Below are 24,143 nucleotides of genomic sequence, written 5' to 3'. Positions count from 1 at the left end.
TTTCATTCACTGTGCTTGGCTGGAGCCGTACCGTCTTTTAGGTCTTAAGTCATTTCCACAGAGAGACTTCCTATTTACTCTTTGAGAGGACCCTGCTTCTCCCCTGATCATATAGCTCAGTGGTTCTCAACCTTGTTTGCACATTAGAATCAACTCGGAATCTTTTTAAAATCCCGATTTCTGGGCCTCATCCTCCGGAAATTCTGTTTCTTAGTTACTAATGTTGTGGCCCCACCCCATAACAAAGAAACAGACTTTCCGGAGGATGAGGCCCAGAAATCAGGATTTTAAGGATTCCCAGGTGATTCTCATGTGCAGCCAAGGTTGAGAACCACTAATATAGCTAATGATTAAGTGGATTCAAAATGTGTTAGGCCTGTTTTTCATGCCTTACATTGTATCAATTCATTTAATATTCATAGTAACTTTGTATCTGTAGGGGACTATCCTATATAAGAAAAGCCTAATAGGGGGCAGAAGTTAACACAGGACCTGCCCTCAGACCAGAGGCCCCAGGCCGGCCAAGGTGGGTGCCAGTGGGGCCCCACAGATCGGCCCTGATTGCGGGCCAGGCCTAGGGACCCTACCCGTGCACGAATTTCATGCACCGAGCCTCTAGTTATTATCATAAGCCCCACTTGTAGGTAGGGAAAAGAAGATAGAATGGCAGAGCTGGGATTGCTAACCCAGGAAATCTGGCTTTAGCATCCGTACCCGGATTTACACTGACAGTTGATATTTCTTTACTGATTGTCTCCCTCACTGATCCTCAAGGTCTATGGGAGCAGGGCTGTGTCTGAAAGGTTCCGAGCTTAGCGTCAAGCCTCAAGAGCGTGCCTGGCACATAGTAAGTACTCAAGTAATTGAATAAATGAATCAACAATTCAAAAAAAAATTCCAGACTGGGAGGCATCAGGTGCAGAACTGAATCGCCGTACTTCGCGTGTAGAAACCGCCTATCTCTGCCTCGACTTCGCACCCCGTGAATCAGGAAAATTGGGGTGGGAGGACCAGGCCACCCCTCGAAGCGCAGGAACTGGGAAAATGGAGTCTGAACGTGGAATGAGTTTCCTCCACTGGAAGATGGCACCGGGTGGTCGCGTGGGACACAGAGACGCGCGGCTCTTTCCTCCATTTCAGAGCCGTGCTGAAGATCCGAGACGGAGGCTCCGATTTCTCCCCGTGAAGGCGCTCGGGAAGACGGGCGCTCAGGGAAACCGGTGGCCGGAGCCGCAGCGCGCTGAGCCTCGGGCTCCGCCAGGAGCGGAGTAGGGCGGCGCCGCGGAGGGGCGGAGTCGCGGCCCGGCCTCGGCAGGCCCCGCCCCCTGGGCCGGCGGAAGCGGGGCCGACCTCTCCTCCCAGACTTGGGCGTGACCCCGAGGGCGCACGCGCGCGCGCTGCACGCTGGGAAAGCGCCCGCGCGGCGGCCATTTTGTCTTATCGGCTTCTTTTTGGAGGAGGCTTTTTCGGCCAGCGTGCCGGCCGGAGAGGTTGGCGACGGGGTCGCCGGCGTTTTCCTCAGTGGACGCCAGGGCTGGCGGGAGCAGCCGCTCGAGGGAAGCACCATGATTTCGGCCGCGCAGTTGTTGGATGAGTTAATGGGCCGGGACCGAAACCTGGCCCCGGATGAGAAGCGCAGCAACGTGCGGTGGGACCACGAGAGCGTAAGTCCCGCGGGCCTTGGGCCTGTGCCCGGGCGCCGTGGGGGAGGGAGGCGGCGCGGGCTTGGGCCCGCCGCTCCCCGCGGCTCGACTCGGGGGGCCAGGACCCCGACGCTGTCGGGTGTCTGAGCCCGTGGCCGGCGGGAGCCGGGAGCGTGGCCCGGGAGGGAGGAGTCTGCCCGGGTCGGGGCAGGAGGGATGATTTGTTTTGGTTTTGGTGTCGAGGCCGCGCAGGGGACACGCGGGGAAGGAGTTACTGTATCGGGGGCTCCAGAGTCTTCATTTCATAATGGAATAGGGAAAAGCACACGTCCTCCCGTTATTTGGGCTGAGCGACGTAGCGAGACCGACGTTTCTGGCCAGGGTTCGTGGGGACAGTAGTCCGATTTCTGAATGGAGGCTTATCTGGGGAAATGAATCTTTAAAGAGGTCCTAACTTGGTCGGGTTCACCCGTATTTACAAAGGTTTGTTTGCAGATGTTGTTGGATAGCAGCACGCTCTAGTCGGCGCTTGTCAAAGCCTTTTCTTAGAAAACTCGCTTGGTCCTCTGACCCTGTGAGTGAGGGTAACTGTTACACCCCCCGTTTCACGGGTGAGGCTCGCCCACCCGGGATCTGCCGGCCGGTTAAGTGGCGAATCCAAGTCTTGGTGGCCCTGCCCACACTGCCACGCCGTCGGTTCTCTGAAAAGACCCTCATGTGTCCCAGGTGTTTTGAACGTGGAGCAATAACGGTTATTTTAAGTCTTACCTGAAGAACAGATGTAGGGTTTTAACTTTACTTGGCGTGCCGTTATAATCAAACAACATGGTAATTTAAAGGCAGTCGCTAATCAAAATATGACGGAACGGTTAAACAAATAGAATTTTTTTTTAAAAAAAGTTAGTTGCTTACTCTCTAAACACAGGCTTTGGCCAGAGTAAAATCTCTTTGCAGCGCATGGAAACAAGTTAGTGCCACCCGAGTCCTTTCCGTGCATCGAAACATGCGTGTGTGTTTAAAGCAGCGGTTCTCAACCTGGGGGTCGAACGACCCTTTCACAGGGGTCGCCTAAGACCATCGGAAAACACATATATAATGACATATTGTTTTTGTGATTGATCACTATGCTTTAATTATGTTCAATTTGTAACAATGAAATTGGGGGTCACCACAACATGAGGAACTGTATTAAGGGTCGCGGCATTAGGAAGGTTGAGAACCACTGGTTTAAAGGATCGGGACGCTACCTGATTCCATAGTGTGAAGGGTTAAGGTGGGTCAGAGTCCCATATTTGGCATGGACCTCAAGAGAAGTGAAGCTTTTAGAAAGTTTGTAGGTTTTTAATGTTTTGGGGTTCCCCCCCTTATTTGTCTAAATAGGAGACCGTAGTTTTGTTGTTTGTCTTGACCCTCTTTTTTTGTAGGCATTTCTTTTTCACAGTGAGGTAACTTTTTCTTTTACCACTTAACTCAGTAATCTTTCCATCTAAGCTTTCCCCAGAAAAGGATTTAGTTGATGTACAATTATCAACTAAATTATCAATTGTCTTTTTGTACAAAAAGACAATTATCAATTTTGAATCAAAGGAAAAATCGCTTTTGATTGCCTCCTTGTGGACTGGAGCCGCCTAAGCTGTACCTCCTTGGTTTTTTGAACGGGGTTGTGGAGAAACTTTGTTTCCGTGGTGGTATTTATTCCCACATTGCATTATATGTTACAGGTTTATAACATTAGCAATGAGGCTCTCAGAATAGCAACTTAGGTTTTATGTCATCTCAGCTGTTTTAAATCTGTTTACTTTTCAGTTTTAGTGCTTCTCGCTGATTTAAACTTTCTGTACTTGTCACCAAAGTATTTTATGCCTTTAATGACAGATTGCACTTCATTCCAGATTCAGGGATTTGAAAAAGTCAATGACTAGTATTTCAGATTCAGGACTGCAGGGGAAAGGTTGGCGTTGACCAGGAACAAAGCACATGGCCTCTTCTAAATCAGTCAGAATTACTGGAGGATATAATAAAGCTGGGGAAGTTCGTGGCACCACTTCCAGGTCATTTGGCTATTTTATGCTGGCTGTTAGTGCTAAAATCTTGGAGTAAGGGCAACTCCTGCATATAAATGTAGGGGTTTCACCATCACTGTAAGCTGATATTTCAAAATATTTTTCCACTTCCATTCCTATAGTAATTGAAATTTTTTTCTTTGCAAGTTTTGCACTAGTTGGGGAAAGCAATTTCGGCTGGATGGAGTTATTTTGTTAAATGATTGAAATGGAAACTTTTACCTTAGTGGGGTTTTTGTTTAATTTTTAAACATTTATTATTTTAGAGAGAAAGGAGGGGTGAGGGGAGAGACAGACATCAGTTTGTTGTTCTGTTTATTTATGCATTCATTGGTTGTTTCTTTTTTTTTTAATATATTTTATTGATTTTTCACAGAGAGGAAGGGAGAGGGATAGAGAGTCAGAAACATCGATGAGAGAGAAACATCGATCAGCTGCCTCCTGCACATCTCCCACTGGGGATGTGCCCGCAACCCAGGTACATGCCCTTGACCGGAATCGAACCTGGGACCCCTCAGTCCGCAGGCCGACGCTCTATCCACTGAGCCAAACCGGTTTCGGCAATTGGTTGTTTCTTGTATGTGCCTTGACCAGGGATGGAACTAGCAACCTTGGTGTATCAGGACGTTGCTCTTAACCGACTGAGCTACCCCGCTAGGTCTTTACCTTATCGTTAAAAGTCATTCCTAGATGTCTATATCAGACCTGTATAATTTGTTTTAAATGTGGATTTCTGCATCTCACCCCTGCCCCCATTCTAATTATGCGTGTCTGGGGAAAGGCTCCAGAAATCTGCATATTTTATAATGGCCTCTTAAGCATTCTACTGCTTCCTGACCCACCTCTTAGTCCTGGGTTCTTAATTGTGAGTAGCACTTGGGAAAGCTCGTTTTTAAGTGTAAGGTGCATCTGTGATACAAATTATCCACCTTTCATTTATTTGTAATGACGTATATATTACCACTACCAAAAGTGAGTCTTGGGAAGGGCCGTTAGTACTTAACAGGTGTTCCCAACTCCTTTGCAGGTTGCTTTGGATTTGAGGGAAAGTTTTCAGCTGAAGTGACATCAGCCTTAGTGCTCCAAGGATTCATTGACACACCGTTTTTTTTTTGCCTCGTTTGTTAATATTTTATTCCTTGTGATTGTATTTTGTGTTAAACAGTTTTGTTAATCCTAACCAACCGCAGTAATGAGGAAAGCATATGATTTTAACTGCTTAGTGAGAGCATCTTTCAGTTAGTGTCCACATAAAATTTCAGTGTTTGCCAGAGAAAGCATTAGAAGCCTTGTTATTAACAGAATAGATAAGAATTTTGTAGTTCAAAATGAGACTTTTACATTATAGATCTCAACCCAAATGTGAAATTATGTAACTGTTGACTTAACTCTAATTCTCATTATACCTAAAATGAGATTTCTTTTATCATTTATCAAATTGAAGTATGTTCTCTGTTCAGTGGAGGTTTAATTATTTAAAAAGGGAATTGAGCCCTGGCCAGGTAGCTCAGTTGGTTAGAGCATGGTCCTGACATGTCAAGGTTGGGGGTTCGATCTCAGTCAGGGCACATACAAGAAGTAACCAATGAATGCATAATTAAGTGGAACTACAAATCAATGTCCCTCTCTCTGAAACATTTTTTAAAGGGGGGAATTGAATTAAATGTTTTCTAAAATCTTCAAAATGTTAACAAACATTGTCATCAACTTGGAAGCTACTTAGAAAAGAAAAAAACAGTTAAGACTTCTGTTCACCCACCATTTTTACTTGTGAGCATTCAAGTATTTTACTAGATATTTTTAATTCAGAGTCACCAGAATGTTCTTCTGTCAGAAATGCAGGCATTTCCTGCATTACTCTATGCATGGCAGGCAGGTGAGTGTTGGCTTCTCGGAATTGCCAGCAGTCTGTGTTAATATGTGTTCTTAACTGCTGTTTGCTTTTTCTCCTCAGAGCATTCATAAGGAGTAGGGTGAATAGTTTGAGCTTCCATGTACCCATACCCAATATGACATTATCAACACATGGCCAATATTATTTCCTCTATATTCTCTGCCCCTTCCATTATTTTGGAGAATTCATCACTTCAGCCTTAATGATACATTATGTATTTCTAAAATACAGAGACTAAAAAAAAGGACAATGCTATTATCACACTGAAAATGTTAAGGTATTTGATTGATTGCTTTAGGGAAAATGTGGGTGTGTACTGTATCATTAGACTTGATTTCTTCACAAGGGGAAAAAGTAGCTTAAGTTAGTAATGTAGTGCTTCCTTATTTTATGAGTTATGCTTAATTTTCTCATTTGTTAATTGTAAGTTGGGGTAATTCCTGCATTCATTCAACCAAAGTGTATTGCTCTTAAGCTATAGTAGTATATAGCATAGTATAGATACAGCACTTGGCCTGAGAGAACACCAGTCTGGTGGCAGATATGAAGGAGTGAATGAGTGCCACAATGGAGAAAAGCACAAATGAGAGGTGCACCTAACCCAGCCTGGGGTATTCGGGAAAGGCCTCCTAAAATGACCCTTAAATACTGGGACCTAAAGGATTAGTAGGAATTAGCCTGAAGGAGTGGGAGAGAAGACAAGTGTTACTAGGGCCTGAGGAATCTTAAATAGTGTTATAGCTAAGGCTCTTGGTGTGTTTTTTGGGGGTGGGGGGGGTGGGGGGGGATGCATGTGGCTAGATGCGCATGCTGTGGAAAATTGATTAAAATGTTTCCAACAGTTTGAGTAGGCAGTAAAAAGACTGAACCATAACTGCAAAGGTGTATATGTGATAAAAGGCATGCAAATGAATGACAATAGAAAGTGTGAACACGGTATAGTTGAACCCTGACAACAGTAGGTTATCAGGGACTGAATATTTTTGTTATAAATTCTTATAGTAAACATTTTCTCTTAAAAAAAAAAAAAAACCCCACTCAATGAATTCAACTCTTTTAGCTAAAAAGAAGCATTTGTTTCCAGCCAGAGTAGTCATTAAGCCAGCAATTTTCAACCTTTTTCATCTCATGGCACACACAAACTAATTACTAATATTCTGCGGCACACCAAAAGATATATTTTTTTGCTGCTGTGACCAAAAGAAAAGTATAATTGTCATTCACATCACACGCTATTGTTGTGTTGGCTGTTGTCATTTTTTTTTTTTTAAACAGTCTAAGGGAAGAGAGGTCAATGCCCCTGACTAAATTTGGGTATTGCATGTCTTAAAAATTCTTTTGGCACCATGGTTGCGAATGGTTCAACCATGGTTACAAAGTGATAAGCATTCTTTTTTTTTTTTTTTTAAACCCCCATCAGTAAAATTTCCAGGTATTCCTGATTTTTAAATGAAAAAAATGTATATGACAGTTTCACAATAATAGGTTAACTGTTGCCAACATGATAAATTTAAAATGGGAGTAGAGTATCAAAAGCAGAAATTGGATGTTATCTTTATTATGACTTGGTTCTGTAAATCGGTCTGGTCTTTAACAGTGTTAGAACAATAAGAACAGTGTAGGGTGTTTTGGTTGGTTTTTTGTTTTTTATAAAAAACAAATACTTCTTTTTTTCTAGATATCATCCCATACTTGTTGCTATTGGGGGGGGGGGGCAGCGGGCAGTGTCGGTGGTTAGTGATTTTAAAAGCTGGTATCTCTTCGTTAGTCTTACATATCTCACTGAAATGCAGGAGTCCAGAAGCCACCAATCACCTAACTAATAAAGGTCTAACAAATGAAATTGTTCTTATACTTACTTGGTTGAAAGGTGAAGATCCAGAAATGAGAAAATAGTTATTTGACACCTTTTCCTATATAGTTTTAAAACTGAAAATTTTTAAAAGTTAAGGTTAAGCACCTTTGTTTTTCTTCACTAGGTTTGTAAATATTATCTCTGTGGTTTTTGTCCTGCGGAATTGTTCACAAATACTCGTTCAGATCTTGGTAAGTGAATTTTCTATGTAACAATCAAATTTATGATTTAAAATGGCACTTTACCATTCTGAAAAGTTTTATCTTAAAGGATTATTGATAAAGAAATTTCTTTCCTGGCTTAGATTTTTGAACCTATTAATAAATGTCAGTTTAGTTAATTATACCTGTTTGTTTACATTCCCTCCTGAATCCTATCCACTAAAATGAAAATTTAAAAACAAAAAAGGTATAAATGGAAGAGGAGATATCATTAGAGATGTCAACAAATTTTTGGAAGATGACAAAGTGGATGGAAGAGTAGCTACAAACTCAACAGAGCAGAGAAACCTGTACCCTAAAATTTAGCCTGCAGAAGGGGATATTAAAACAGAAATGAGTGTTTGATCAGCAAAACTGTGGACAGACTCGGGATTTGGAGGCACCAGGTACCATAGAAGGCAGAGTTGAGTCACGGGACTGAAAATGGAAAGTCTAGTTAAGGGTTTTCCACCTTGACATTTGACATTTGAGCTGAGTAATTTTCTTGTTTTTAGGGGTCTGTCCTGTGTTTTATAGGATGTTTAGCAGCATCCCTGGCCTCTAGCCTCTAGATGCCAATAGCAACCCCCAATTGTGACAACCAAAAATGTCTCCAGGCAGTGCCAAATGTCTCGGTGGAGACGGACATAATCCCCCTCTGTTGACCACTAGTCTAGGTGATCCACCCCTTAAAACCTGTGCATATGGTGATTCTTCCTCTCTCATTCCTGAGGGTTACTTTCTGGAGAAATTAAAGAGATTCTAGTTCAACTGAACCACAAGATTAAAAACAACAACAAAACAACTGACTTACTATTCTCCCAAGGATTGTACATAACTAGTATTGTTTTAGAACCATAAAAGAGAAGTTCACTAAGCACAATGCTTGCCCTATAGCATTAGGAGCACATCAGGGCTGGAAGAGTTTAGATATTGGGACTCCAGACATAGCACAGGGCAGTAAAGAGTAAAATTGAAGACTGTGAGAGATTAACTGAGTCTATATTCTTAATAGTGGGGTTTTCCCATTCCCTCCTCTGCCCTGTTCCTAGAAGAATACAGCCAGATGTTTTTCCCCAGGCAGAAGAGAAGAGGATTCTTTAGAGAAAGTGAACAGTTCCCGAGAAGTGATCTACAGGTACTGATCCTTGGGGAGTTCTTCTAAAAGAAAGTCTTGATGCCTGATTTTCCAGTGGGTAAAGCTCCTATTAGTTGACAAACCCTGCCGGTGCATACCAACTTCCAGTCAGATGTTGGAAGTGTTTCCCAGGCAAGGACACCAGTCAGACATTGAAGAAAACCTTCCACATGAAAGATTAACCAAAACTAACAGTGGAAAAGAATTTAGTGGAGTTAGAGATAAGGAAAACAAAGTTGTAACTAAATTTAGTATCAGAGAAATTAGAAGGTATCAGGAAGAATAGGGTGCTATATAAAAATGAAACTTTCGAAAAACCAAAAAGAGTTCTTGAAATTAGAACTAGAGAAATCTGAAATGAAATCATTGGAAAATTTTGAGAATAAAATCAAGAAAATTTGCCGGAGTGTTGGGTCATCGGACAGAAAATATTTAAAATATTAGCCCAGCTCTCTGAATAGCTGAAGTAAGAATCTAGATCAGTGGTTCTCAACCTTGGCTGCACATTAGAGTCACCTGGGAATCTTTTTAAAATCCTGATTTCTGGGCCTCATCCTCTGGAAATTCTGTTTCTTTGTTACTAATGTTGTGGCCCCACCCCATAACAAAGAAACAGAATTTCCAGAGGATGAGGCCCAGAAATCAGGATTTTAAAAAGATTCCCAGGTGATTCTAATGTGCAGCCAAGGTTGAGAACCACTGGTCTAGATAGAGAAAACAGAAAGGAGGAAAATTTTAAATTTGCAATACTGAAGGGTGTTAGTCTCTAGATTGAATGTGGTCTTCATGTACTCAGCACAGTAAGTGAAAAAGACCCATACCAAGAAGACACACCATTGTGAAATTTCCGAACACCCTGGGGGTGGGGCACACAGGATTGTGAATCAGACTGGCTTCAGATTTGTCGGTAACAACACTGGAAGCTTGAAGACATTGGAGAAACACCCTGAGGATTCTGACTGACAGATATTTTTACCTAGGTTGGCTTTATGGTCAAAGGTGAAAGTGTGAGGGTGAAAAGAGATTTTTTTTCCAGACATGCAAGATCTCAACATATATATCTCCCATGAACCTTTTCCCTGGAAATTCCACCAACACAAGGGCATAAACCAAGAAGGAGAAAAACAAGAGATCCAGTAAACTGCATTCAAAACAGACCAGAAAAGGAATTTCTTAGGATGACAACTCTGTTAGTGGGCTTAGAAAATAAGCAGCCCATATTGAAGAGATCAGAAAATTTGTGGAAGAAGCTGAAGCTGATTTTCTGATGTGTTTTGAATCTTGAAGGAAGTTATTGTTGAGATAGTTTCTATAGCTGAGTTAAAGTGTTTGAGAAGAATTTGGAAGTAAATAGAAAACTAAACAAATGAATTCTAACAAAGTGAAGTGTATTCCGTGTCATCATAATGCACCTTTTGTTGGCTCAGCAGTTAATAGTACTTACATAGTCAAACTATAAACACTGAATAGTTATTTAATCTAAAATTTTGATGCCCAACGTCAACTAAAATAAGCATTGAATTTATGAATATATGGATACTTTATAAATATCCAGAAGAAACAGCTAACAGTTAAAATTGGTAGCCTTTTAGAGGTGGGAAGGGATGAGACTAGGGTGCTAGTCTTGTACTGTTTGACTACATGTGCAGATATTCAAAATTAACAAGATGTCAGTGGTGGTTCTGACCAGTAGTCCACCCTCATCAGAGTTTTTTTTCTTGGGGGGCAGTAAGGAACAATTTTCTCTTTCCTCCCGCTCTCTCTTTTCTTAACATACAGTTGCTCTCCATTATACTGATCTCTAAGACAAAGGAAAACAGTTTTTGTGTGCTTATTTGGGCATGTTGCTTCATTATTCATTAGGCTCGATTTAGGTACCTACAGACTACTCAAATGACAAAATGAATCTTTTTCCCCTTTATTTGAAAAAGGAACTTTTTATTTTAGCAAGAGGAGAAGTTGGTAAGGTCACCAATACTTTATGTACATTCATATTTCTCGTTTTTTTTTCCTTCAGGTCCATGTGAAAAAATTCATGATGAAAATCTACGAAAACAGTAAGTTACTTTTGTTTTTGGTCATCCCCCATCTCCCTTCTTCCCAGTCATTGGTTTAAAGAGGAAAAGGATTGAAGAAATCATTGGAATTAGTGTAAAATGAATGCCTGATAGAGGTCCGTCCTATTCATTAGTTGGGGGTGGCAGAAAGTCGTAGCTTCTAATAATGATACGTCACAGCTGCTTATTGACACCCTGGTTTTATAAATGAGACTTGTCAGGTCACAGATCAAATATAGTAGTAGAGCTGGTATTGAAGCACCTAGATTTGCCTGATTGTAAAAGCTATGCTCTTAACCAAACATAATGTTAAATACCACCTTCCCTTTACCAGGAGGAGGGACAGCTAGAAGTTCACGTCTTAAATACCTAGTTTACCTTTTAGCCTAAATGCAACTATGGGACTTGTTATGGTAGAATATGTGAGTTGTAATGAATAGAGATCTGGAAAAAATTTAATGCTTGTTTATTTTCATTTTTATCAGGTATGAAAAGAGTTCTCGTTTCATGAAAGTTGGCTATGAGAGAGATTTTCTTCGATACTTACAGAGTTTACTTGCAGAAGTAGAACGTAGAATTAGACGAGGCCATGCTCGTTTGGCATTATCTCAAAACCAGCAGTCCTCTGGGGTGAGAATGAAATTAATTTACAATCTTTGTAAAGTGTCCTTGTTCTCTGGAGAACTTTCTAGTATTGAAACTTGTGTTCAAGTTCATTCATTACTTTGTGTTCTTTTAAAATGACATAAAACTTATTTAAAAGGCATTTTTTCAATCTTTATTAGTAAATGTAATACTGATTTTGCTAATCAGATTTTTCTCTTAAATGTTAGTAACTAACAATATGTAATTGACTAACAGAAATTAAAGATAACTGAGTTACTATCCTTGTGATTCAACATTTTAATTATTAAATACAAACAATATGTGAGAGTTTGAATGTTTACTTTTGTTCTTTACTGTTTGATAATACATTTTATTGTCTTCAATAGGCAGCTGGCCCAACAGGCAAAAATGAAGAAAAAATTCAGGTTCTAACAGATAAAATTGATGTACTCCTGCAACAGGTAAGAACTGTGTGCATTAGTGTCAGGAAATACTTAGAATAAACATTTACCCAAAGAAGATCGGAGGATGGCAAATAAATACGTGTAAAGGTGCTCAATATCCTTAGGAAAATACAAATTAAAACCACAACAAGGTACTAGTTGCACACCTATCAGAACAGCTAAAATTAAAAAGACTGACCATGCCATGTGTTAGTGAAGCTGTGGGCAAACTGGAACTATTGTACACTGCTGCTGGAATATTAAATGGTACAACCACTTTGCAGAAGAGTTTTATCTATTTAAGTTAAAGGAGATACCGTGAGCCATTTCACTGCTACCCAAGAGAAATAGAAACGTGTTTACACAAAGAGTTGTATGCCAATGTATACAATGTGTATAGCAATTTTATTCATAGTAGGCAAAAAACAAAAACCTACAACTAAAATGTCTATCAACAGGTGAATGGATAAACAAATTATGATGTATCCATGCAATGGAATACTACTCGGTAATATAAAGGAACTAGAGGCCCAGTGCACAAAAATTTGTGCGTGGGTAGGGTCCCTAGGCCTGGCGGGCGACCAGGGCCGATTTGTAGAGCGACCGGCAGAGTGATCAAGGCCTCTGCTCTCACCCATCTTGGCTGGCCTGGCGCCAACCCTGCCCCCTGCTGCCACCACCAGTTGGGGCCTGCTGGCTGGGGGCAGCTCCTGCATTGAGCCTCTACCCCTTGGTGGTCAGTGCACTTCATAGCGCCCGGTCATTCTGCTGTTCAGTTGATTTGCATATTAGGATTTTATATAGATAGATTACACACAACAGTATGATGAATTTTAAGTTAATTAGGCTGAGTGAAAGAAGCCAGGCCACAGGCCCCCCCCCCCCCCCCGCCCCCTGCATAGTTCCACTTATTTAAAATTCTACAAAATGCAAAATAATCTATAGTGAAAGAAAGCAAATCAGTGGTGGTTTGGGGAGAAGATACTACAGAAGCATAAAGGAAATCTATTGGGGTGATGGAAGTTTTTATTATCTAGATGAAAGTATTGGTTTCGTGTGTCAAAACTTAACCACATTGTGCACTTTAAAATAAGTAGCGTAGTAGCGTATTACATGTCAAGTAAACTTTGTTAATGCTATAAAAAAATCAAAAGGGTAAATTAAAGAGGCTTTAGTGAACAAAACCAAACAGAAAGACCCAAACAACCATGCTAATGAAGCACGGGGGGAGGGGAGGTATTTGGATGATTTCGTTAGAAAGGAGCTTGAATGTGTTTATTTGTTTTAATCCGCCATAGATTGAAGAATTAGGATCTGAAGGAAAAGTAGAAGAAGCCCAAGGAATGATGAAATTAGTTGAACAGTTAAAAGAGGAGAGAGAATTGCTTAGGTCCACAACATCGGTGAGTAGCAACCTCATTTTGATTTACCCAGGCTGTTTGCTGTGAATTACTAGAACCTATTTGTTTGAGACCCTCTGTAAACAATTTTCTAGTGTCCTCCATCAAGAATCAGCAAACCTTTATCACAAAGGGCTGCATAATAAATACTTTACATTTGCAAGCCACACTGTCCTGAGGCAGCTACCTAGCTCTGCCTTTATGAAAGCAACTTTAGACAATCCATAATAAACAAATGGGTGAGGCTTTTTATCCAATAAAATTTCATTTACAGAAGCAGGCCTCTAGCTGCTGGCTTGCCAACTGGTGCCTTATATCATCATGAGTATTCTCGGGTTTATTGTACACTTATCAGAATAGCTAAAATAAAAAAGACTGACCATATCAAGTGTTAGTAAAGGTTGGGCAAACCGGAACTATTTGGGGTTTTTTGTTGTTAAAATAAGTTACTTGGTACATATTAATCTTTAATATTGGTATACTCTGAAAATATCTGCAGCTTTTAATAAACTGTCTTAATTAGAGAATATGTATTCATGGATATTGATGGTAGAATACAATTGGTTCCCAACTGCTAACTAGGATATGTTCAGATTATGCTCAATTAATACCTTAATGATTTTGAAAAACATTTTTACTATGGAAGTGACACCTTTAGCCTATTGAATCTAACAAAAAATGAACTTAATAGAGTATAAAATAGGTAGCTTTTTAAAAGATTAACTTTTTCAAGGTGGTGCAGATAATTCAGTGGTTACAGTTGAGCAGTGAGGACTCAGCATTTCCTAGATGAGACGAAGAGTGGTTACTATTGTCACCCTTCCCCTCTAAAAAGTATACCCAATTGCTGCTGGTGTTAAGGCTGGGGGAGATGGGAAATAGCAGTTCACAAAATTAAGTCTGCTGTAAATGTTAAGTATTCTTTTGAGGTTTGTTTGTTTTCTCGTCCTCAGACATTCTTATAACTGATTTATCATTTTAGACAATTGAAAGTTTTGCTGCCCAAGAAAAACAAATGGAAGTTTGTGAAGTGTGTGGAGCTTTTTTGATCGTAGGAGATGCCCAGTCCCGGGTAGATGACCATTTAATGGGAAAACAGCACATGGGCTATGCCAAAATCAAAACTACTGTAGAGGAATTAAAAGTAAGTTTCTTTTAAACATATATTTTAGCGATAGCTAATATATTTTATTATGGCTAAAGATTGATTACATAGATATAAACCTCTTAGTGATATTTTGTTAGTGTGTTATTTGAGGCAATGATAATCCCTATAAAACTTTGCTTAATCGGTTAGATTAGAAAAGTATTTTATTGTCTTCACTCCATGAATTTGGGGAAAAGAATTTTCCTGAGGATTTAGTCACGTAATGATATCTTGTGTATGTATGTGGTGTTGGAACTTCCCTTGAAGGCATAAAATTTTCTAAGTTGGTGTACAAATGCTCCATGTTAGATAACCATTGTTTGACAATGTCTTTAAAGTTTATAGCTCTAAAAAAATTTATTTCCTTAGGAAAAATTAAGAAAAAGAACTGAAGAACCTGATCGTGATGAGCGTTTAAAAAAAGAGAAGCAAGAACGAGAAGAAAGAGAAAAAGAGCGGGAGAGAGAAAGGGAAGAAAGAGAAAGGAAAAGACGAAGAGAAGAGGAAGAGAGAGAAAAAGAAAGGGCTCGCGATAGGGAGAGAAGAAAGAGAAGTCGTTCACGGAGTCGCCACTCAAGCCGAACTTCTGACCGAAGATGCAGCAGGTCTCGGGACCACAAAAGGTCACGAAGTAGAGAAAGAAGGCGAAGCAGGTTTGTAGAACACGTGAGACAGTGCCTGGTGCAGTGCGTGTATTAGTAAAAACAGTAGTAACTACTAGTTTTTGTTATTCCTTGATACTTGGGGTGGTTTTAAGTATCATTAAGCATGAGGATGGATTATGAAAGTTGAATCAGTGAACTAATCCATCTTCAAGGCAAATTCTTGGCAATTTCCCATCAGTCTGGGGAGGTTTGATGCAATCTTACTTAGGAAGTGAGTTTACTAGGTGGTCTTTTATTTTTTAAATATATTTTATTGATTTTTTTATAGAGAGGAAGGGAGAGGGATAGAGCGTTAGAAACATCGATGAGCCAGAATTATCAATCAGCTGCCTCCTGCACACTCCCCACTGGGGATGTGCCCGCAACTAAGGTACATGCCCTTGACTGGAATCGAACCCGGTACCCTTGAGTCCGCAGGCCGATGCTCTATCCACTGAGCCAAACCAGTTAGGGCTAGGTGGTCTTTTAAATACTTCTCAGTGGTCGTAAGAAAACATTTAAATCATATGTTTTTTTAGGTAAGATTATCTACTTTTGCTTTGAACAACATCAAGCATAATTAAGAACTAAAACATGTAACTAATTCTTTAAAAACAAAAATATGAAATTAACTTCTAATTAGAGTTGTGATTAAAGAAGGGGTCAAAGAGCATGATAACTATCTTAGCACTTTGAAAAATTGAAGTTAGATTTTCAGTTCTTAAGATGTCTAGTGTAAATGGGTTTAGTAAATTATATTCATTTGCCTTTTAAGGGGAAATTTAGTTTAATCTTATTATTTATTCAGTGGTATATAATTTCTCTTGTAATATCAGCTGAAACTGCTTTCCTTTCATTTTAAATTATTAAGAAGTAGAGATCGCCGAAGAAGCAGAAGCCATGATAGATCAGAAAGAAAGCATAGATCTCGTAGTCGAGATCGAAGGAGATCTAAAAGCCGGGATCGAAAGTCATACAAGCACAGGAGCAAAAGTCGGGACAGAGAACAAGATAGAAAATCCAAGGAGAAAGGTTAGTTTATGTGAGAATTTGATTCATTAAGTACTATTTTTACATCCTTGCCTCCTCAATCTTTGAAATGGCTGGGTTCCATTTTCAAGCTATACTCCTTTTTCACTTAACAGTGATCACCATTCAGTGGGAGATGGGCATTATTGTCCCCTCTCCTGCTCTAATTTGTGAGAATGACAGTTGACCTGGTGTTTTCTTAGGACACATTAAAACTACATCATTCAATTTATAACCTGAAGTCTTATCATCTAGATCTGTGGTCGGCAAACTGTGGCTCGCCAGCCACATGCGGCTCTTTGGCCCCTTGAGTGTGGCTCTTCCTAAGCCTTAGGAGTACCCTAATCTACACTAATAAAAGAGAAACATGGTAATTGGCGTACGGCGCTACCCTTTTCATTGGCTAATCAGGGCTATATGCAAATTAACTGCCAACTAAGATTGGCAGTTAAAGTTAACTGCCAACAAGATGGTGGTTAATTTGCATATGTAGGCACAATGCAGGGAGGCAAAAGGGAAAGCAGGAAGAAGCCCCCTGCCACTGAGAGTGATCGGAAACCCAGGGGGGGAGCTAAGAGCTGGGGGGCAGGGCAAAGGCGGCCCTGGGGCCGCCTTTGCCCTACCCCCCAGCCATGATCGGAGAATCAGGTGCCTTTGCCGCCCTGGCCAGTGATAGCAGGAAGTAGGGGTGGAGCCAGCGATGGGAGCTGGGCACGGTCGAAGATGGCAGTCCCAGGAGCTAGGGGTCCCTTGCCTGCGCCTAAAGCGAAGCCCACGATCGCGGGGCCGCTGCCACTGCAGGTCCCCACTGCCCGGGCCGGACGCTGAGGCCAGAGGCGTTAGGCCTGGGCAGGGGCGGAGCCTGCAACCGCGGGGAGCTGGGGGTCCCCTGCCAGGCCTGACACCTCTGCCAGAGGCCTCAGGCCTGGTCAAGGGGCCGATCCGGTGATTGGTGATCGGAGGGTGATGAGGGTCAACTCCTCTGGCCGAGGCATCAGGCCTGGGAGGGGGGTGGAGCCGGGGGTTGGGGGGATATGATGGTCCCCTTGCCCAGGCCTGAAGCCTGGGTCAGAGGCGTCAGATTTGGGTGTGGGGTGGAGCAAGCGATCAGAGGGAGATGGGGTTCCCCTGCCCAGACATGATTCCTGGGCCAGAGGCCTCAGGCCTGGGCGGGGGCCAGAGCCAGTGATCGGGGGGAGATGGGGGTCCCCTGTCCAAGCCTGACACCTCTGGCAGAGGCGTCAGGCCTGGGCAAGGGGCCGATCAGGCGATCGGAGGGTGATGGGGGTCTACGCCTCTGGCCGAGGCATCAGGCCTGGGCAAGGGGCAGAGCCAGCAATCGGAGGGGTCTGGGGGTCCCCTGCCCAGGCCTGATGCCTGGGCCAGAGGCATCAGGCCTGGGCTGGGGGCAGAACCAATGATGGGGGGAAATGAGGGTCCCCTGCCCAGGCCTGACGCCTCTGTCAGAGGCGTCAGGCCTGGGCAAAGGGCCGATCCTGCGATTGGAGGGTGATGGGGGTCAACGCCTGAGGGCTCCCAGTATGTGAGAGGGGGCAGGCTGGGCTGAGGGACACTCTCCCCCCCCCCCCCCCCACACACACACCCAGTGCACGAATTTCGTGCACCGGGCCCCTAGTTAAGTTAATAACAATGTACCTACCTATATAGTTTAAGTTTTAAAAATTTGGCTCTCAAAAGAAATTTCAATCATTGTACTGTTGATATTTGGCTCTGTTGACTAATGAGTTTGCTGACCACTGATCTAGATTATTCTAAGTATTGCGTTATCTTTCAGGTGTTTTTAAGCTGTAGAATATATTAACTTGGTTACTATTGGCAGCATTTAAAAAAAATCTGTACTGTTCCATAATATGTCTTGCAGAATAAATGTACACTGTTGCATTGGTCCTCATGTGTAACATTCGTGTAACTCAGTAATTAACTTTTTTTTAATATATATTTTTATTGATTTCAGAGAGGAAAGGAGAGGGAGAGATAGAAACATCAATGGTAAGAGAGAATCATTGATCGGCTGCCTCCTATACACCCCCAACTGGGGGTCAAACCTGGGACCCATCAGTCCGCAGGCCGATGCTCTATCCACTGCGCCAAACCAGCTAGGGCAGTAATTAACTTCTAAGTTCACAGAAGTTTAGTATCTTACCATGTGTTTTAACCATGTTTTCTAATGAAACATCATGCTGTTTCCCCTCTACTTTTTTTGTTTGTTTTCTGTGGCATTTTAGTATTTGGTTTATTGTGCACTATTAATGGACTGTCTCATTTTGTCTTTGGCATGTTTTCACAAGGATATTCTCATCCTTTAACTTAGCCTTTATTGAAAGATAATTCTTTTAATAATCGAGGTCTTCTTTCTTCATTTTCTTCAGATTCTTTGAGCGTCTTTTATATTAACTGTTCTGCTTTGCATGACATTTAGGAATGAGAGGGCCTATTTCTAATTTTCTTGGCTCTGCTTGTTCCATACTGTTCTGCCTGTGTCCGTGTTTGGTCACCACATAATGTGTGTGCTGCTGTTCGAGTTTATTGTACTGGACATTCATGTGGTACTCGTTCATCGTTTTCTTTATGGAACTCGCATGTTCTGGTTTTTTTGGTTGGAGGGTGTCAGACTCGGGTTTTTGCTAGAGTGAATTAGAACTAGCAGCGCAAACAGTAAACTTATTTTTGGTCTTTTGCTTTTATTTTTCCTTAAATCAGTTCACTTTCTTTTAAAATATATTTACATATATTGGCTTTTTCTACAACATGGAGCAAATGTTAAAATGTAGGAAACAGGGACCGTTTTTTAAACTTGCATGAGCTTTAGTATTTGCCATTTAAGTTCAGAAGTTACTTCTGTGATTCAGAGGCTACACAGGAATAACTGTTAGCTTTGAGAAAGTTTTACCCAACATTTTTGTAAGACTTTCTGTACGATGTATTTTTGGGTGAGGGGTCAAATCTTAGGCAGATATTGAGAGATCAAATTAATCACTTATCTTTGAGAACTAAAGTTCTTTGGTATAACATCATTCATGCTACTTAAAATAGTTGGATTGGTTCTCAGGGACAAAAGTTAGCAAGCTTTCATAGCTATCTGGGATCAACATTGAGCAATAAAAGCCACGGGCCTAAAGCAGATGTGCTTACGTAATTTCTGGATAAAAAAAGATGTCCTGAATTGCTTAGCTATAATCCTAATTGTAATGACATCATGGAATGTAATATAACTTTCAAGTAAACTGTGTTGTGTTTAGAATATGGTCAAACCGGGATTTTCCTGGTGAGATATTGAGGAAGGATAGAAGGCTTGATTCAGAGAAAACTGCATCAGATCCATCTTGAAAAGCTGAGTATGCTGTGATAGATTTATCTTTAACTTTGGGCCTCTTTTAGAAGTGATGGTATGATTTTATTGGCTTTTGAAATTGCCACTCAGGCACTCCCAGGTATATAAATGACGGAAGGTCTGAACTTTGAGGCCAGATATGAGCAGTAGCCAACATTTGATAATGCTAATGCGTAAGAGGGAGTTCACTACTCCAGGTGCTGTGATAGAAGCACTTTACCTAACTCCGCAAATGAAAAGTGATTTCTCACACAAACCCATTTTTCTTACCATCAACCAATTGAGGGTACTCTCTTTGCCAAGAGAGTTTCCTTTTTTTTAATCTATAGCCCTAAAATCCACCACGCTTTGTGGATGTCCTTAGGACTATTAAGATCTACCATATTTACATAGGGCAGAAGATAAGATTATTGGACTGACTACTAGTCCTCTACGGGGCAACAAGACGGCTCTTCCTCATTGAAGCTACCTGTGCACCGGAGAAGCCCATAAGGCACAAAGGGAGGACTTTCCCGCAAGGTCAGTTAGAGCACCCTGTACGGCACAGTTCTCACAAGTGGACAGACAGACGTGAAGCAAGTCCTGCAGTCAGCTACTTGGACGTTGCTTTGTGCGTTTTGCAAGTGTTGTGGACTGACCATGCTCCTTCACATAAGATCTTCAATTCTTACATTCTTTGGATGGTGTCCCTTATACCATATTTTGTTTTCATTACCATTCCTCTCCCAGTTACTAATGTTATGTCTTAACACCTTTGTCCAGGTTCTGTGAAGGGTTCTGCTTCTCTTAAAACGTCTGTCTTATGAACTAGTCTGCTAGACCAGCTATTCTTAACTTAGTTGTAAGGAGAAAAAAATGGGTTTTTTCCCCCCAGAAAGTTTGTAGGTTGCTTTAACATTTCCTGTAGAAAACTTTTGTTAGGTAGTACTTGGAACTGAAAAGGCTGCCCTGTACTTACTCTGTGTACCACTTTTTACCTCTAGTCTGAGGCTTCACCATTCCAAAGAAAACAGTACAAGAAAAACATCGAGACTCGCTTTTTCATTCTTTATTTGTAGCTGAGTTGAACTTAATGACTCCTTTTAGAAAAACAACTCTTGAGTTGGCCTAAATATTACTTAGCAAAGCGTAAAAAAGTTCAGTACTTGGATTGAGATTTAAGACCCACTTTCCTTCATTGGGCTTGTCCTTGGGCATTCAAATATAATTTATATAATAAAAGCAGATTATGCAAATTGTCCCCTCTACCAGTAGTTGTCCCGGAGTTTGACCAGGGGGTGGGGCCGGCCAGCAGCCGCTAGGGACCCTACCAGTGCACGCATTTTGTGCACTGGGCTTCTAGTATAGATAGGTAAGCAATCTTTTGTACTTAAAAATAGTTGGGGAAACGTGCCTACTAAATATACAACTTTTTTCACCCATTTAACTTAATAAATTTACTTCATGTGAACACAGCTTCTGTGTACTGCCTTCCATATCTTTCCCATTGCTTTTTGGTGGTTTTTACCCTAAATAAAATTTACTTAAATTTTAGTTTCTGCAGTGATTTGGACTTACCTGTACTTTAGATTCTTACTAGTTGGATAATTTGCCCACTATTTTACCTTTTGTTTTCTCTGATGTCCCACTCCACCATAAATTACTGATTTTATCTCTTTGATAAATTGACCAAACTGTGTACTTTGTAGTCTGTGGGAAGTGATTGTCTTTTTATCTCTTGATTGTTTCACTTTTCAAAGTATCATGTATTTTACTTTAAAATCCATGATCAATGTCTTCTTTTATGGCAGAAAAGAGGGGATCTGATGATAAAAAAAGTAGTGTGAAGTCCAGTAGTCGAGAAAAACAGAGTGAAGACGCAAACACTGAATCAAAGGAAAGTGATACTAAGAATGAGGTCAATGGGACCAGTGAAGACATTAAATCTGAAGGTGACACTCAGTCCAATTAAAACTGATCTGATAAGACCTCAGATCAGACAGAGGTAAGTGTATTGTTTCTCACTTTGATTAGGGCTTTTTGTTACTGTTTGACAGTGCAGCGTAAGTATGCACAGATGAAGATGGAACTAAGCCGAGTAAGAAGACATACATCTTCTGAAGGAAAAGACAGTGTAGTCCTGCAAAACATTTTGAGGTACATTGTTTTGTCTCAGCTATTTTGTAGCAGACTCGTGCCCCCATTAGTGTGCCTCTTTGGAAATTATTGCCCACATTTGTAATATAGTCGCCATTGAAAAGTTAATTATCCTTTTTTTAGGGATTTTGCTGTCATTTCTTTTTATTTTTTTAAATAAAAAGGTTGAACTGTTTTTTTTTCTTTTTGGTATTAAGTCCATCTTGTGTTGGTACATTGGCAGAGACATTGCTTTAAAAACTTAAATATTTCTGAGGCACATGTTGGACTACTTTGTTTTAATTAAACTGCTAGTTATTTCTTTGTCAAGGATGTTTCTAGTTTTTTGCTTTATTGCCTTGCATTCTAATGCAGTTTGTTCTGTAACTCGAGAGCCAGTAGCATTGGATTGATGGAAGTGTAGGGTTTATGAATTATTGCAGCTGACTACCATACCTCACACAGCGTTGGTGTTGTGAGCGGCCCATGAAAAGCCAAATTAAAAATCAAGGATTCAGTCAAACTAAGCAGGTACTCATGCCAGGTACTCCTTTCTCTACCCACATCCATGTTTGAATGCTATTGCCTGTGATCTTTACGCTTAACTGTTGTGTATCTTTTTTGTTCTTTACAAGAAGCACAGAGGGGTTTTTTGTGTATTGCGTGAAACTTATAAATCAAATGTTAACAGAATGGAATTTTTTTTCAACTGTATGTAGGGATGCAGTGGTGCCCAGAATTAGATATCTTTAAAGAATTTTAAATACAATAAACACTTCATATTATTCGCCTTGTTACATTCAATGCAATTCTCAAGTCTTTAAGAGGTATGTGTTTAATATTTCCTACTGTGTAGGAGAATTTTGCAGTCAACCATAGGTATATAGGAATAGTCGCTGGCTGATACATTTAAAGCAGCAGTGAATAGCAAGGATAGACATTTTCAATCTGAAATGTAAAGAACTGATGAACCATACAGAATGAATTTGGGTTTTTAAAGAACTATTAAAAGTCAGGTTTTATCAGAGTTCTTAAAACCTACAAACTATTCATTCTTTGGGCTAGTGGCGTGGGATAGAACATTCCTAATGAAAGGGAGTACCAATTAGTTGATTTATCGGTGGCATTCCTTTTCTAGGACAGCAGTATAATGTGATGTCTGTGTGAGCCATTCCCACATAGGCAAGTATACACAGGCACATGGCTTTAAGACCACACTGATGCCTTGATAATGAAAAAGAATACAAAAACATTCCATATACATATATTAGCAGTTAGTGACTGGGCCAACACTTAGTCATAAAAGATTGCCTTTTACATGCTGTCTAATTATCATTTTTCCCCAAATTTTGCATTATAGGACTACTGTTCGAAGATTTTTGGAAGAAAACTGAAAACGGCATAAAGTGAAGACCGACATTAAAATGAGGTGAAAGAAAACTATAGTGGCATAGAAAAAGTATAAAGCTCAGTTAGTTGTTTTTTTTTTTATTATTATTAAAAATTAATTCAGGACTCATGTGACCTACCAGATTTCAGAACATGTGTTAATATATATATGCCACTGAAAACTTAGGTCATGTATCATATTTTTTTCTTTAAGACTTTTTAAGAAATATTACCTAAACATGTGGCTTGCTCAGTGTTTAATTGCAAGTTTTCACTCTTGGACTTTGAAAACAGGATTAAACGTTAGTATTCGTGTGAATCAGACTAAGTGGGATTCCATTTTTACAACTCTGCTATTCCTAGCCTTTGGATTTAGAAGTGAAAATAAAGTATCTGACTTTCTGTTACAGATTTGATTGTCTCTGTCATTGGAAAGTTTTAGTATTCATCTTTTTCTAATAAAGGCATTGACTCTGAACTAGTCCCTTGTTTTAAATATAAGAGGTACACTGTTACACTAGAGGTATTAGTGCACAGTTTTATGTGGTTCTGTTTAAGACTAATTTTTATAGAATTTCCACAGTTTAAATGTTTTTAATAATGGTGCTTCAATTTGGGGTAGTAAAGAGTAAATTTGAATTTTGCTTTTAAGTAGCAAAGATGTATAGTGCACTAGAATATATTTTTACATCTCTGAGATATCTTTAGTGGTAGTAAATTCAACACATCCATCTGATGATCACTATCCTTTAGCTGTGATATAATGATGTAGAAGAGCATTCAAGAACTTTTAACTCATTTTTGGTCTTTGTTTTAAATCGTGTATCAAGATTTCTTTTACCCAATCTTGTTAGAATACAAATGTAAATTTCTATGGGTGTGTAATAGGTTTAACAAGGATTTTTTAAAAAACTGATAGATAAGCTGTTGATTTCTTTCCCCTTTGGCCACGTATGGAAAATTTGATAGTGAGTTCCTATTGATAGCCCACTCTGTCAACGACTGTATAAAATTACCTCGTTACATGTCATAATATTTTGTGATTTATAGTCTTCGAGTATTGCCATCAGTTTATAGGTAAAGAAATTGAGTAAGTGGTTTAAATGACTTACCCAAGGTCATCTGGCTTCATGTTGGAGAGCTAGCACATAGAATCTAGTAGGTCTGT

The 24,143-nt window shown here is 40.4% G+C and overlaps 1 protein-coding gene across 6 annotated transcripts; it reads left to right on the top strand.

The window, feature by feature from the left end:
- Nucleotides 1-1,394: 1,394 nt before the first annotated feature.
- LUC7L3 (LUC7 like 3 pre-mRNA splicing factor) lies at nt 1,395-23,453 on the top strand. 6 transcript variants are annotated; one of them, XM_081109132.1, is made up of 12 exons: nt 1,397-1,664; nt 7,580-7,646; nt 8,708-8,793; nt 10,811-10,850; nt 11,336-11,480; nt 11,843-11,917; nt 13,198-13,302; nt 14,282-14,443; nt 14,816-15,099; nt 15,962-16,122; nt 21,262-21,402; nt 21,508-21,827. In XM_081109132.1, exons 5-12 carry the CDS (start codon nt 11,358-11,360, stop codon nt 21,690-21,692), a joined length of 1,236 nt encoding a protein of 411 aa, XP_080965258.1. In that variant the 5' UTR covers nt 1,397-1,664; nt 7,580-7,646; nt 8,708-8,793; nt 10,811-10,850; nt 11,336-11,357; the 3' UTR covers nt 21,693-21,827. The 6 variants fall into 6 exon arrangements, 5 of the variants coding, with proteins under 5 accessions (XP_080965259.1, XP_080965258.1, XP_080965256.1 ...); XR_013996945.1 differs by lacking the exons at nt 8,708-8,793; nt 21,508-21,827 and adding exons at nt 19,865-19,990; nt 22,947-23,453 and having other exon boundaries at nt 1,401-1,664; nt 21,262-21,455; XM_081109130.1 differs by lacking the exon at nt 8,708-8,793 and adding an exon at nt 22,947-23,453 and having other exon boundaries at nt 1,401-1,664; nt 21,508-21,607.
- The last annotated feature ends 690 nt before the right edge of the window (nt 23,454-24,143 follow it).

This window comes from Myotis nattereri, assembly GCF_964212035.1.
Source record: "Myotis nattereri genome assembly, chromosome: 16".
In the NCBI taxonomy this organism is placed as follows: domain Eukaryota; kingdom Metazoa; phylum Chordata; class Mammalia; order Chiroptera; family Vespertilionidae; genus Myotis; species Myotis nattereri.
This window is presented reverse-complemented; position numbering and strand designations above follow the sequence as displayed.

What these genes read in the sequence shown, in the direction of transcription:
- LUC7L3 (XM_081109129.1), top strand. Translation starts at nt 1,566, where the DNA reads ATGATTTCGGCCGCGCAGTTGTTGGATGAGTTAATGGGCCGGGACCGA. An exon ending in TGCGGTGGGACCACGAGAGC is followed by an intron (nt 1,665 to 7,579) that starts GTAAGTCCCGCG and finishes TTTCTTCACTAG; the next exon opens with GTTTGTAAATATTATCTCTG. An exon ending in TGCTTAGGTCCACAACATCG is followed by an intron (nt 13,303 to 14,281) that starts GTGAGTAGCAAC and finishes TTATCATTTTAG; the next exon opens with ACAATTGAAAGTTTTGCTGC.